Source organism: Lineus longissimus, chromosome 2, assembly GCF_910592395.1.
Source record: "Lineus longissimus chromosome 2, tnLinLong1.2, whole genome shotgun sequence".
NCBI classification, from domain to species: domain Eukaryota; kingdom Metazoa; phylum Nemertea; class Pilidiophora; order Heteronemertea; family Lineidae; genus Lineus; species Lineus longissimus.
Window position 1 is genome coordinate 932277 of NC_088309.1, and position 15677 is coordinate 947953.

At 42.8% G+C, this 15677-nt stretch overlaps 1 protein-coding gene across 1 annotated transcript; it reads right to left on the reverse strand.

Moving 5' to 3' along the window:
- Positions 1-1273: 1273 nt before the first annotated feature.
- LOC135500286 (myotubularin-related protein 3-like) lies at positions 1274-15459 on the reverse strand. The gene is made up of 16 exons (XM_064791648.1): positions 15306-15459; positions 14037-14124; positions 13301-13593; positions 11034-11212; positions 9086-9185; positions 8046-8159; positions 7665-7837; positions 7187-7306; positions 6919-7030; positions 6558-6753; positions 6174-6359; positions 5719-5886; positions 4274-5434; positions 3797-4039; positions 3392-3588; positions 1274-3194 (listed from the first exon to the last, which is right to left on the reverse strand). Exons 2-16 carry the CDS (start codon positions 14037-14039, stop codon positions 2999-3001), a joined length of 3441 nt encoding a protein of 1146 aa, XP_064647718.1. The 5' UTR covers positions 14040-14124; positions 15306-15459; the 3' UTR covers positions 1274-2998.
- Between the last annotated feature and the right edge of the window lie 218 nt (positions 15460-15677).

Below are 15677 nucleotides of genomic sequence, written 5' to 3' on the forward strand. Positions count from 1 at the left end.
GTCTTCAAGATGTGTTGTTCCCCAACTACACCTTTCCCCAGCGCTAGCACTGATCTGTCTTCAAGATGTGTTGTTCCCCAACTACACCATTCCCCAGAGCTGGCACTGATATGTCTTCAAGATGTGTTGTTCCCCCACTACACCTTTCCCCAGAGCTAGCACTGATCTGTCTTCAAGATGTGTTGTTCCCCCACTACACCTTTCCCCAGAGCTAGCACTGATCTGTCTTCAAGATGTGTTGTTCCCCAACTACACCTTTCCCCAGAGCTAGCACTGATCTGTCTTCAAGATGTGTTGTTCCCAATACACCTTTCCCCAGAGCTAGCACTGATCTGTCTTCAAGATGTGTTGTTCCCCAACTACACCTTTCCCCAGAGCTAGCACTGATCTGTCTTCAAGAGGTGTTGTTCCCCCACTACACCATTCCCCAGCTCTAGCACTGATATGTCTTCAAGAGGTGTTGTTCCCCCACTACACCTTTCCCCAGAGCTAGCACTGACCTGTCTTCAAGATGTGTTGTTCCCCAACTACACCTTTCCCCAGAGCTAGCACTGATCTGTCTTCAAGATGTGTTGTTCCCCCACTACACCTTTCCCCAGAGCTAGCACTGATCTGTCTTCAAGATGTGTTGTTCCCCAACTACACCTTTCCCCAGAGCTAGCACTGATCTGTCTTCAAGATGTGTTGTTCCCCAACTACACCTTTCCCCAGAGCTAGCACTGATCTGTCTTCAAGAGGTGTTGTTCCCCCACTACACCTTTCCCCAGAGCTAGCACTGATCTGTCTTCAAGAGGTGTTGTTCCCCCACTACACCTTTCCCCAGAGCTAGCACTGATCTGTCTTCAAGATGTGTTGTTCCCCCACTACACCATTCCCCAGAGCTAGCACTGATCTGTCTTCAAGATGTGTTGTTCCCCCACTACTACACCTTTCCCCAGAGCTAGCACTGATCTGTCTTCAAGATGTGTTGTTCCCACTACACCTTTCCCCAGAGCTAGCACTGATCTGTCTTCAAGATGTGTTGTTCCCACTACACCTTTCCCCAGAGCTAGCACTGATCTGTCTTCAAGATGTGTTGTTCCCACTACACCTTTCCCCAGAGCTAGCACTGATCTGTCTTCAAGATGTGTTGTTCCCCAACTACACCTTTCCCCAGAGCTAGCACTGATCTGTCTTCAACATTGGGTATTCCCCAGTACAAGACTGGTTTGTGAACTGTTAGTCAAGAGCAGATATCTTCGCACAACAAAAATGACAATAAGAACAATTCTATACCACAATAGATTTTATTTGCCATATGATGTTGCAGTAGGTGAAATCTTGCCAATTACATGTTTGTAGATATTTCCAATTCTTCAACTCAAGCGGTAGCACATTCCCCAACTCACAAATGGCACTAAACAAAACACATATTTACACTGAAATCAATTCACCAACCGATGTAAATAAACAAGGAAATCAGTCAGAAGTGGAGGAAAGTTATGTTAATTCCATTGATACTTGGTGAACCACTACATGATGAGGACCAGAATGCATCGAGTTATGAATAGAATTTTCATTGCGAGGGACAAGTGGCCTAATATTCATACTTTTCCCGCACACTTCCCGCATTCATAGCACATCCCTTGTGTATACATCAATGGAGCAAATACTAAATGAATTTCTCACAAATAAGACTACTGAAGCACTGCCAAGCATAGGAAATAATCGAGAATCAAAGCAGCCTCTGTATTGTCTTGATTAGGATTCGACCCTTGTGTAACATTTCCTCAAAGCCTTGTACATGTACAATCTTGCGCACTGGGCATCATTATACTACACGTTATGGGCACAACTGAAGAGTCTGGTGACAAACACTGAGAAGTCCATTTTGCAATTTGGAGAAAAATGCAATTAAGTTTGGAACTCCTTTAAAAATTCCTCAGATTTGGTCTTTTCACCAGTAAAATTAAGACAGCTTGAGCAATTTGCTTCAAATCTGGCTTCTCCTTTTAACCATTGTGCATGTTTGAATTTTGAAATAGTCCAACAAAATTAAGAGGAGTGACTGATGAGCAGATCAAATCATAGACAGACCACACCAAACCAGATCATGAGCTGCTACTGATATGTCTAAGTGGTTGAAATGACCGACCGATCAATCCCCACCAATATCATCCCAAGCCTTGCAGTACTGGTCGTGAATAACATAAATGACTCATGACTAACGTAATGTTGACATTTGATGACTCATGGCAAGGAAAACACAGCGTTTTCTGTCCAAAGACTCAACTGGTCATACTATGGCTACACCAATGGCTACAGCACAATGTCGACTATGGTCCTTGGGCATGGTTCAGGTCACAGAGGAAGAAGTTAAACAAAGGACCCAAGTAAAATCATTCAAGATGAACATTTCCTTTCCCAAAATCACCGTCCCAACTGTTAAGGAAAGCATCCTGCAAGGATGCCTTTTTAAAATGTTATCATAAAAGGATCTTTTTAAGACCAAGCAAATTATATTTACTATTTTTTCAGCAAGTAGACTGAGGCTGTCTATACATTATAAATATTAACGGTCATTTTCAATGTTGCCAGTTTTACAGCAATGGATACACACTATCGTTACATCTACATACATGAGAGACCTTCCCCTGTGACGAGACTATGGCCAACTACAATATAACATAATAACAAACATGGATAGTATTTATATATTCTACATTGTATCACAAGGTGGCATCCACATGTTAAGTGAATCGTTCCCGCTTTTACAGAATTGTCTTAGCTCGACTCCTTCAAACTTCAATGATTGTGTGCTGTGAAATCCTATCCTGACCTTCTCCTTCTGGAAGTGCCCCTGCTTGCCAATATACTATATTACTACCCCCTTCTGGCAGGAGCACTTGATGGGATGTGGATGGGACAGATCCGTTGGTATCATGATAAGAATTTCACGCCCCAAAGTCAGCCCTGGGAGGATAACATCCACATATCCTCAGCAGGACAAGACTACGCTTTAAGCTTCTGCTGCGGCAGCTGCACATAATGTCGTGTCCAAGGGAGCAGCAGTGTCAGACTTGGTCTCGAGGCTCAAGCTTGAACTGATCGTCTTGTAGCACGAGCGACACACTCGCACAGGGTCAATCAGCTGCTGCTGCGGGATTGCGATGAAGTAATCGGCACACGTAGCGCAGAAGATGCGGCCACAGTTTCTGTAAAGAGAAGATCATATCTCATCAAATAATGGATCCCATGAACTTCAGCTCTTGATGCCATAGTTTGTCTCATAATTTCCAACAATGTCTGTTAGTTTTCAATATTAACTTGTACATGCATGCAGAAATAGCGCAAATTGTGGTGAAAACTCAGGTTTGCAAAGGCCTTCAATAACTTTTTCACCTCTATTTACCTGCAGTGGTGCTTGCGTCTAACAACCCAGAATTCGCTCTGGCAACCAGCACAGTGTGTGGCCGCGTGATCTGGCACCCAGAGTGTCATCCTGGCATCCTTCTCCTCAATCGCCTCCCATGATAAGTCGGAGGCTGTATTGCTACAGTTACCCAGCGAGGTCAGGTCACCACTGCCTATTGAGTCGGGGAGTGACGACTGCAACAGAAACACCACAATAATCAGACCTATTGAACAATCAAGATCTTGATATCAGCCAGCCTAACTCAGCCATTTCATGGTATATTATCAGGTATGACAATGGTTCTCTGGCTGTTTCCAAGCTTTCTTTTAGACAACAGCAGTACCTTCTAATCCACAATGACGCAAAACCGGCAATGTTTCTTAGCAGGCGTTTACTACCTACCTCCTCATCCCTTGCATCTCCATTCATATGCTTTCCGGCTCCATTACACCCAGAGGCATACTGATACAGTGCTACCTTGGCTGCCTGAAGCTGGCGTTCCAACTTTGCAACACGATGGCGATGATCCTGCTCTTTCTGATGCAACCGTACTTGAACTGGATCGACCTGAAGGGTCAGGCCATCTACGTCTAACCTCCTCGCTAATAAGTTGGCACCGCGATTAGCAAATCCTGGTTCCGATAGCTGCAATAAGGACAGAATACAAGCTCAACACTGGCTCAAAACATGGCATTCACAGAAATACACATGTTAATGCTATGGGTGAGCTTCAGGACATCAGGAAAGCTTTGATTTTATTGAACCTGATCATAAGACTGAGGGTTGGGTTTCAGCATGTTCATCAAACGGCAGTCAGCATCACGCAAACTACAGGAAACTTGATTGACAGACTAAAAGTAAACGACATCGCTAACTTACTTTGACATCAGCACTAGGAGTTGGAGGGCAAGTTGAGCTTGGTGTTCGAGACATATTCGGCGTGGACTGCTCCGAATCGGATCCACTAGTTGAACTTTTGCTTGATCCATTCCGAGTATCCGTAGAAGTACCCCTCGATATCTTAGCCGCAGGTTCAACCACTGGGCTAGTAAGACTCAATGTTAAATCATTTATTCTCATACTTTGCCCATTGAATAGGAACTTCTCATTCAAATTAATCCTGACGTGAGAGTCACTGATATCAGTCGTACTTGTACTAATACTAGCATAGACTTCTTGTTCTTCTCGTAATCGATTTTCTAATTCCTCCTGCGAATCACCATTCACATGCCCATTCATGACATCACCATTCATATGAATCCTAGAAATATTGTTATTAGACCTAGATTGCTGACTGGCCAAGTCATTCTCCTCTGCTGTATTGTCTGTCTTTGACTTGGAGCCAGCCAGTGTGCTCTCCTCCGTCAGAGTGTCTGTCGAGCTCGTGATCGACTGGAGAGCATCAGTTTCACTAGAATTATCACAGATAGTTTGGTCAGTGGTATCATGTCCATTGCACATATTCAAGTCATTAGCCTCCCCATTCATCAACTCCTCATCTGATTTGGCACTATTAGCATTATCTTCCACTGTCCTGTTCATCCCATTCGAATTCTCATAATCACCATCACTCTCAGTGGCACTACTTTCCTCTGATTTCTTCTCTTCACCATCACTGGATTCCCCTTCACAGTGGCCGTTCAGAAGGCCATCACGAGCCTCATCAATTGTCTCCGAGCTTGGGACATTGTCGTACTTGACCTTCTCCATGGGAAGGTTAAGTTCCACACGTTTATCCAGAGTGGTCTCAGCTTCAGCTTGCAGCAAATATTTGGGATCATGGTGAAGATCTGAGCTCATATTAGGGTCACTCGAAGTGCGGGTGAGCATTGTGGCATGTTCCAAAGCAGCAACTATGTTGTCACACGAGCGAGTCTTCGAAAGCGGCATTTGCTCCTGTCGTTTCTGTTCCTCTTCTTCAATACCCTGAGTTCCGCCATCCGTCTCGTCTTGGACTCGATCTGTCATTGGTGAGGTATTTGCTAGGTAGATGGCGTTCCATAACTGCATGTTCCTCACATGGCAAACTGGCCGCAGCACCTGCAAAATGAACGGAATGTTTACTTCAACTGCCAAAGTCTTCCTGGAACCTAGATGTTCAACATGGGGAACAAGCAGTACCCGGCCTCAACACCACATTCTACACAGTTTGTATAGCAGAGAGGCCCCTCAAGAACACCCTTGGTTAACTACCCTCCCACCCACAACCTCAGGGCACTCACAGGCCGATATTTGCAGTCATCAAACACAGATCCTTCAGCGATTAACTGCGTTGATGCAGTTACCTTCTTCAACAGTTCATAGGCCCAGATGATATACCGTACCTCATCATGTTTGACGTAGAGGTAATTCTTCATCTTCCAGCAGTCATGTTTGAGTAGCGTCCACACTGAGAACGTCACACACTTGATGTTTTCCGCCGCCCTTTCTCGAGCGCTGTTGCAGAGAAAAGTCCCGAACAGACAAGAGTAGGTGTGCTGCACCAACTTCACCTGCAATCAAAGAGGATCAATGTTTAAGAAATATTCATCTCCAGGTCAAAGAGACAATTTTGTTTCTCAGAATAATGTGTAAGTGACGCTTTAGAGGGTACAACACGCTTGTAGCAGACATGCCAAGGTTTGGTGCTGCAACCGTAACCACAGTGATAGAATCGACACTGTTCGGGTATCTTGGTTTTGGTCTACTTTTCACCTCGACCTCATCAGTTAGGGTTATTTGGTGAGATAACCAATACCTCCAGTTAGGTATGAATACCCTTAACCAAAGTTGAACTTACCAGAAAGGCCTCATTGTACTCAAAAGCACAAGGAAACTGTCGAATCAGTTGATGTACGCAGTCGAGGAATTGAAGAAACACTGGACACCTTTCGTTTCCATCATCACTATTGATACCACTACCACAACGATCTGCAAACTTGTGGCCAAACTCACACCATTCTCTCTCCACCAAAACTTGGAATCCCTGACAAAAAAGAAAAGAAATAACCAGGTGTTTTTAATCACAAGACAGCTCTAAGCCACCTTTAGAATGAAGAAATGGGTCATGTCTCAAACTTGAATTGGTCCTTACTTTCTTTGGTAACGCAAGTCCAGCATGATCTGTTTCTCGAAGACATTCCTGTTACCAGAGCAGTCCTGTGATCTGGTTCCAAACACTTACCTCAAGTGTACGATAATAGGGATCCAACATGAGCTCAGCCAGAGCTACAATTTGAGGTGTCCTATCCCATCCGTCTGAGCAATGGACCAACACAGGTCGGCCGTCCTTGTCAATGGCATTCACCACGATGATGGCGGACTTCATCAAGCCCGCTATGTGGTGAAGCCACTTGGAATTGTCAAGCAAAGAAAACCAGCTGAAAATAAAAGGGACATTTCATCATGGAAATCATGACAACTCCAATTGGTGAATCAGATCCAATGAAACTTCTACAGAGAGCTGAGGCCGTCAAATGAAACCTTTTTCAGAAAGCGAAAGGACAGCAATCCTCCACCTGTTGATAAAAACCTGAGTGACTTACTTTGGTTGTTCTGCTCCGCCCATACACAGAGTCCTGATCGCCATAAAACTTTTCCTGATTGCATGAATATTGGCCAAACTCATGAACTGGATTTCACAATTTGGGTAGTATTCTGTAAATTAAGAGTTGAAAACTTTCATTTGATGCAGCACTCACTCTACCAGTCTGTGTTCCTCACTGGGACAGGCAGGCATGGCACTTAGTCAGAAATATCAATTTTCAATGAGGATAGAACTGTTTATTCTCACGTGGTTAGACAATACCTTACCTGGGCATTCATATCCTCCTCCCTTAGCTCTGTTAGCCACGGCTGCAGCATACGATCTGGCATCCACAATCAGGAGTTTCTTTGGCTGAGGTTCTGAAGGAGCACCATTCTCGACATGACCTAAAACAGCATGACATAATCAGTTATTCACATGTGTATTGTCAATGTTATTCTACTCTTTAAGTAGTTTTGACTGGGACGTTCTTACTTCTCTCAATCCCAAGATAGGATGCTTTCTGCCAGAATAAGCTTAAGACGTTCAGCTAAGACTATAGACCCCAAGGAATATTCTTATTCGATGCCAATGACTTCTGGTGCAATGGGCGAGGTCCCTGGTGTCTCTACAGGCAACTTGAGTTTGATTACGGCCTGGTCAAAGTCCTTCTCTTTCTGGCCCTCCCTATGAAAACGGCCTACAGCAATGGGTTAACCAGAGAGTTGCCTCTTGTAATACATCATGACAAGGCTTTCAACCTACCATTCGGTACATTATTAAAGCTCTCTGCGGCTTGACAAGTATCTACACCAGGATTCAAGGCACAAGCAGTCGCAATCGCCTGAAGGAAGTTTTCATCTTCCGTTCTCCGCCAGCCAAGCCAGCCAACCTCGGGCTGACTACAACGGGCTATCACAGCGCCACTTTTCTTATCTCTGAAATGAAGATGAATTACATGAGTAACAAGTAAGCCTCATTCAATCAAGACAATTGGCATAAGTAGGCAAGTTTAGCAACAGTGTTTCATTTCATTGTTTTTTTGGTCATTTTGAACCAAGAATTTTTGACTTGATAGACATCTTCTGCTGGAGATTACACTTCTTCTCTAAGTTACTAAGCAGAAGCTACGAAATGTCTACAAACCTCCAGACAACTGAGGGTATTCTCCGAGACGATCGGAAACCAGCCACGTCCTCAAGCACTTCATCTCCAATCTTCTTGGGAACAATATGGCACTTGGGATAGGTACGACAAAGTCTGCAAGCGGAAAAACAGAGAAAAACATAGCTATTAGTAAGTGGTGATCCCGACAGAGACTAACAGAGCAGGAGCTTTCCCAAGCCATTCTCTGAATACAATAGTTGTCCCCTAAGACTACAAGGAACAAGACATTTTGTGAATTGTATTAGGCAACATCTAGCCTCAGACAACAATGTTGCCAAAGGCTACATGTACAATGAACTCAGACATGTTTGTCGTCTGCAACATCTAGCCAGGGGGAATGGATAATCAATATAATCGATTTTTGAAGCAAACATTTCACAATGCACTTGGCACTAAAATGAGCCTGCATGGAATCAAGAAGAGGGGTGCTATGCTTCATCACGCAAATACTGAATCACAAAGATGGTTGTTTCTAATTCCAATCACTACTACCGGATAATTTACGGTCTACACGTTGTGCCGCCCACTCAATGATATTGTAACAACAGTTGTACCCCGACATGCTTGAGGTTTCAATGAAACCAGACACATCTGTCGCATATGCAGACCAGAGTAATCAATAATCAATACCAGCGCAGGAGGAGACAGCATGAATATTACAAATTGTATGATTGTCATCAGAAAAGGCATCAACTCTCTGATTTGATCAATGATTAGGCCCACTCCTTATATTTAGAAGGAACTAAATCTCAAATCACATACTTGTCTGTTATGACCGTGGTTATAATTGGATGATACTATTCACAAGCAAGGCAGGCTTCAAATTGCAAAATTAAAACAACACATGCAGGGTTTCATTTAAACAGCTGGAAATTACTGGAAAACTCAGTTAATACAGAAAGTGTAGTATGTCAAATATATCTCTTCATTTGCATTTATTATTACCAACCTACCCAGTCACCATGGCGCGTTGATCTTATTTGGTTATTCATATTTTAATAGTCGGGTTTAAAACTTACTTATAGTCCTCATTGGCATAGGTTATTCTCCAGGCTGGTCCTTTCAAATCAAAACCCAGTCGATCAACTTCCTTATCAAAGATGTTTGGAACATTTTCTCCTGTAAAATACAAATGGGAAAATCTCTGGTATCAGTATTCTGTCACATAACACCAAGAACAAGCGTCATTTTGGGGACAGGATCTTGTACTTAAAGCACTCCAATGCCGTGTCCCCTGGATCACCAGCTCAGGGTAACAACCCTTTTTTAATCAAAGGTGTTATTGTAAATTAATGCGAACTTGTTTGAGAGATAGGCAGTATATTATTTGTTAAGCTACATTGGTCATAGATATAGAATTTCAAACATTCCTAGCCTAGTTTATACAAGACAACTTTCAGACTACATCAGGAACTAGACAGGACATTTCCTGTCTGCTGATAATTGTGCAGCAAGTAGGATAAATATCACAACCCAGACCAACACCAGTCACCACAATCGGGAATCTGAACCAATCAATTAGGCCTGCATACAAAATCTAGGGTTGAGAACAACAGCTGCTGTAAGATGACTCAAAATAGGCCTGGAATTCAATATCATCTTAATGTGTTATACATTTAGAATAGAATAGAATGCCTAATTCACCATACTGCAAACTTTGTGCAAGGCCAGACATGCAGTGTTGACGATCAAGCTCCACAGCTCCCAAAATGACCACAGAAGACCGTAAAAACAAAAGAGAGACCTAACCATGATTGACCCACTCATAAGTCATATTACTCATCATTAGCTTCCCGCCATCGTGACCCCTCTCAAACCATAATATACATTGACATATTCAAAAATATATTGATTTGTCATTGAGGGATTGTTCCAGGCCAATGGCATATGAATACACAGGCCTATTGATCGCTTGAACAAATCCCTGGCTGTCACCCTAGACGCAGGGCCTGGTGTGTAAACCAACCACGTATAGCCATATGTCATTTCTGGCTATTGACAGCACTAAAGTAAAATGAATAAAACTTCTTTATAAACTGGTAGTTGTTATACATTTACTATCAAAGTATAGATTTCACTTGGTACCAAACTATAGGCCTATATATACAGACAGGGAATTTTATGCCAATTTCATTCATGTCCGCGATCTACCAGTAATGACAAGATATATGGCCACAACATATCAAGCAAACTGCCTGTTCATTGCTCACGCAAGGGGTAACATGCTGATGCCAGGAGCCGGGCTGAGCTATGACACAACTGATCAAGTGCTGTCGCCAACTCTGGTGTTAACGTAACCTGGTGCTATCGCCTTCAGTTGAGTCCATTTGACTTCACGCCATTAAGTTTACACCAGCATCAGTGAGAAAACTTGCTTTGAACAACCAGGCCCTCACAAAGCCACAACCTAAGACTGACCTGGCAAAGTTATTTAGAATGTCTAGACTTGGAAGCGTATAAACAACCTGGGGAAAGCATTATGAATTCAGGCGAAAATGTTTTTTGCTCAAAAAAATTCCATTGGCATTGCACCAATCAAGTATAGATCTAGGCCTAATCATAAATTATTGCAACCGGTAATGGATTTTACAACTTGTATTTTCATGAATTTGTGATTCTAAAAAAAGACTTTAGAGGTCATTGTATTCGATTAGAATACACTAGACAATATACATAATTGACCAAATTTTGAACTTATCCTCATAAGCCAATTGATCATGTTGATGTCATTTCAGGTCATACATTTATGCAAACAGCAGACAAGATATATTGATGGCCAAAGGCCTTGAATTTGTTTACAAAATTCTGTGTAGTAAATCAGACCCATATTCATGTTTCATACGGTCTGGTAGCACTGAGACACAGAGTCATAAAAAAAGTTATATGATGCTCCCCCCCCCCCCCCCCCCGCGACTGAGAGGAATTGGCTTAGGCTTTTTTCCCATACGTAACCTTACTGTAACCTACCTGATTGATAAGGGCATGTTGTATCCAGATCATCAACTGCACTCTGGTCATACACATTCTCCATGCACCAAGCATAAAATGCAAAGGCAAAGACTTTGTTGAGTTCTCGCGGGGTGGTCAACGAATAGCTCAGTCTCTTGTACCACTCAAGACAGCCATCATTGGTTGGGAAAGTGCACCTGTGAATGAGAGAAGAAGGCAACTTCGTTAAACAAGGTTTGACAGAAACCGAAGTGCAGGAGAGATTGTTGCATCAGGTCCTTTCTGCAATGGTAATGATGGAATGACATCCTACATGTAGTCAGATACCAACATGTTGCTGTGGTGTGAAAAGTGAAAAGTCACAGTGAGCAAGTCAGTTTGACGATGTACAAATAATATGGATTGCACATTGTTCAATGTCATTTCATGAATGGCTACGCACCATCATTGTACTCAGTCAGTGCAAGCAATGATCAGAAACTGAATGATCTAGGTCGGTTTCAGAGTGGAGGATACAATGTCGCTTCTGAATGAATCCATTTACGGGAAGAGTTTACAATCCCCATTCATGGCCAAAAAAAGGTCATTGGTTGATTAAAGAAGTGTCACTGTTCAATGGATTTATAGTTGAATGCGATCAAACTACTCATTTCCGATCGGGAATTGTAAATTTTAACCCCAATTACCAATACTATCAGATCCTTTCTAATGGATAATTTGATCGGATGATGCCTTGGACAAATGTTGGATGTAGAGCATCCTGGGTCATTTGTGACAATGTCAAACAAATCAGGACATCATAATTGCAACATACAAATTCTTGTTTACTAAGCATAATATTTCATTCTAGTTGTACGATGTCCAAACAACCAGGGCTACATGTGATCATCTTCTTCTGTTACTACATAGGGCACCGGTATTTCAATGCATATCAAGATACATTTTTCAATTGGCCAGACTTGTCAACCCCATAAAACAAAGAATTGGTGCATTCAACTGTTGTTGCTGTTGGTTTAGCACTGTCTGCTAATGACATGAATGAATACAGTGAGTACCAGCTGAGCCCCCATTCACACTCGGCTTACAATGACCGAGTTGTTCTGCATACATGTAACCCTATATTTTTAGGCTTTCAGTCTATTGTCTGATTGAAGTCTACATAACTGACACTGTGCAGGCCAACAGCACAGATAATCATGACCAATACAATGAACATACCATAGGCCAATCAACACACTTTCCCAAGGTCATTCAGTTTATGTTTTTGTTTTGGTACCCTGGACTAGTATTTCTGAGCATACCAGTACAACAACCACAGACTAGGCCTGCAAAATAACAGAACTGTTCCAGTGCTGTACATATTAGATTACCAGACTAATGATGATCACTGAATGATTGGTAGCAAATGTAAGGATTGGTAGCAAATGTCACCCCCCCCCCCCCCCCCCCCCCACAGAAATCCACAGCTTGTGCTCATCATAACCACCTTTCGCTGAAATGTGGAAACAATTGTCCCTTAGCACTAGCAGGGATTACTTGGGGCCAATAATTCCTCCAGAATCAATTAGTCTAATGAGAAATGGGTTTACATTTTGATTATGATGGTGGTGTAGGGCGTGCCGACCGTGTTTCATTTAGAATCAATTGAGTAATGGGAGACCAAAGTGGTGCAACTGGAAGACAGTGCATCATTATGTTTTTCAATGAACATGATATCATGTACATTGCACACACTAAGTGGCCTTGATCCCTCTGCATTGGATGCTGTACCAAGCCAGCCAAATGTTAGATCAATAAGGCCAAGCAACATGTGTCTTGGGGTATTGGCATTCTAAACATAACTATTTACATGATTTATGTCAAGCATCAACAGTCAAGGCACTGAATTTATATCATGTGCATTAAATGAGTGAGCTCAGCAAACAAGGCATCTTGGGTAAACCCTACAAGTATTCAAGTGTCACATTGTCCCACAGAGGAATACATTCACAGTCAAGTGGCCTTGATTATGGTCTAGGACATAGAGTGAGAGGTTGAGGGTTTTTGCATATCACAAATCCTAGACCGACAATATTGACTTTTCACTGTTTTCTAAAAATACTTAGGAACACTTGCACAACCTTTGAAATTTTGGATGTGATTAACAAATTGGATGCTTTTGCCCCACAGCAACATGAAATGCCATGAAACATCTAGTATGAACATGCACAACAAAAATTGGTCATTTTCTAAAAAAATGCTGTGTCACTAGGAACAACAAAAGAGGTTACAAAGTGAGCACTTACCTTATGATTCTTGAATCCTTACAATAGATCATCAGGAAGAATATATCACGACATTCTATGATCTCGATCAGACCGAGGGGCACATTGATGAAAGAATCCTTGAAGCATACCACGATGCGGTAGTTGGACAAAGCGATGATCCCATCGGCTGTTCGGCCGAGATAGCGCACACCTTCCCCGCACAGACATGGAAATGGGACTTGGAGTGTTTCGTCATCTACAATCATCTCTTGCTTTGGATAGTACTCACTTGAGTGGATGTGCTCTAAACTGGTCTCATGGTCTTGGGAGGCCTTCAATCAAGATAAAAAGAACAGCCTCAGTGAAGGGGGTCACCTTTTCCAATTCATCAAGTGAATCTGCTTGAGATAATCTTCAACTTTTCCTGCAAGGTTACCTGCCTATCCCTCCTTCCGCCCATTTAGCCAGTCCAAGACCTGTCCACTAGAGATATTGTTTGTTAGAAGGAATACACTTCCCCTAAAACTTTAGGGTACTACCCAAAGGCAGATATTTAGGCACTGCATTGACAATCTGTCCAAAAAGCTGTAATTTCTTTAAAGGAAGTTTAAAAGTGATGATTTCAGATATGTCAACTGTGCGAAGAACCACCTGAACTGTCATAGCCCACAACTGACTGCCAAGTTTTGCTCTGTAGTTGTATGTCCTTTGAAAAGATGAAACACAAGGTGATCCCAACAAAACAGCCAGGTTCTCTGGTTGCCCCAATACTCACCATTACTGCAATTGTCAGCAAGCCTCTCCAGAGCTAGGATATGCTAGGGTTAGCCGAGTGAAGACAATTCTCAAAGATCAATCAATATCTACAACAATACAAAGAGAAAGTGAAAGTTTGAAATCCTGTGACCCAAGTGCTTTCTTATGACTGTAATATGTGAAAAGATAAAACCTCAAGCATGAACCATGACAGGTCAGAAGAGGAAGTGTCAAAAATTGGAAATCCTCAGGCAGCTTGATTGTGAAACTGAAAGTACACAACTGTCTGTGGTTAGTTACGATTCTTTGCAGCAATGTAGGCCTAAATAGTAATACATACTGTAATAGGCCTTGATATAGATTACATGATCATTTGATTCATGTCTTTTTTGTCATGGAGAGAAATATCAACAGGATAGGACCAGCCCAGGCAGGAGTCAGGAGTGCAGGAGGGCTGGTCTGCCCACTAGCCTCGGCTAAGGTGCTTCACTCTTCCTCAACAAAAACTTATTAGGGGCCTACAGAGTATGGGGGCCGAGCTAGGCTATTATAGGCTAGGGCTACCGTACCGTATGTAGCCGTCGTAGGCCTGGCTAATAATAATGTCAATGATTAATCATGGCATAGGGCATAATGAACAACAAGTCTGGTGCAGTGACAGTCAAAGCACATGATGAGCGTGACAATAATAATGATGTCAATGATTAATCATGGCATAGGGCCTAATGAACAACAAGTCTGGTGCCGTGACAGTCACAGCACATGATGAGCGCGACAGTCACAGGGTAACGCCAGTAACACCTTTAGTTTAACGGTGGACCCACCGACTGGCTAAACTTTAGAATCCCCGATCGGAAATGACGTAGTTTGATCGCATGCAACTATAAATCCATTGAACAGTGGTGCTTGGTTAGTGAACCGATGACCTTTTTTTGGGGTGTGATCGGGGATTCTAAACTCGTTCCCACCGACTCACTCACACGTGACACTGTGACTCTGTCTGTCAGTCGTGCAATAGTGTCGAGTGTGGGTAGAGATATTTGAGACATCATAAGCCTGGAGGTCAACAGTCATCCATGACAGTCCCCCCCCTTCAGTTCAATCCCCTTCACATTTTACGATCTGTGTGCATTTTGTGCGTTACTGCGTCCACTGTGTAGTGCATTGTAGTGTACTGTATGTATAGGGCCCACATTCCGACTGCAGGGCTGGCTGTCAGCAGGGGCCAAAACACCGCGAAATTTTGCCTATTTTGGCATGAAATACGATTTAATGCAAAGTAACCTACCAATCAAATGATTCACAATCGATCGAAGAATCCATCACATGTATGCGATTCCTACTTCCCCAGTTGGGCAAGCGGAATTGCCCGATATTTCTCGCTACTCCGACCGGACTTCTTAATATTTCTTCCCAATATGGCGGAACCGAACATCAACAACTCATGACGTAATGGAGGAGGGTCTGTCACGTGACCCAATATAAAAATCTATGGTGGCCTGTGGATAGACCAATACTTCGTCCCAAAAAGGAGTGAAGCTTCATCCGTCATTGGATTGCCACCACCTGGAAAAAATTGGCATGTGGGTATGTGGGTATGTGGTTTTAGATACTGCCCATGTACTCGGCGCCACGGATTCCTTCATATTGAGAGGACGGA

Bases quoted from the DNA above. Each gene is read 5' to 3' on its own strand.
- LOC135500286 (XM_064791648.1), bottom strand. The intron at 7,031-7,186 runs GTAAGGTATTGT...CTTAATTTACAG, and splicing joins AGGAGGATATGAATGCCCAG to AATACTACCCAAATTGTGAA. The intron at 5,435-5,718 runs GTACGGTATATC...TTCATTTTGCAG, and splicing joins TCTACGTCAAACATGATGAG to GTGCTGCGGCCAGTTTGCCA.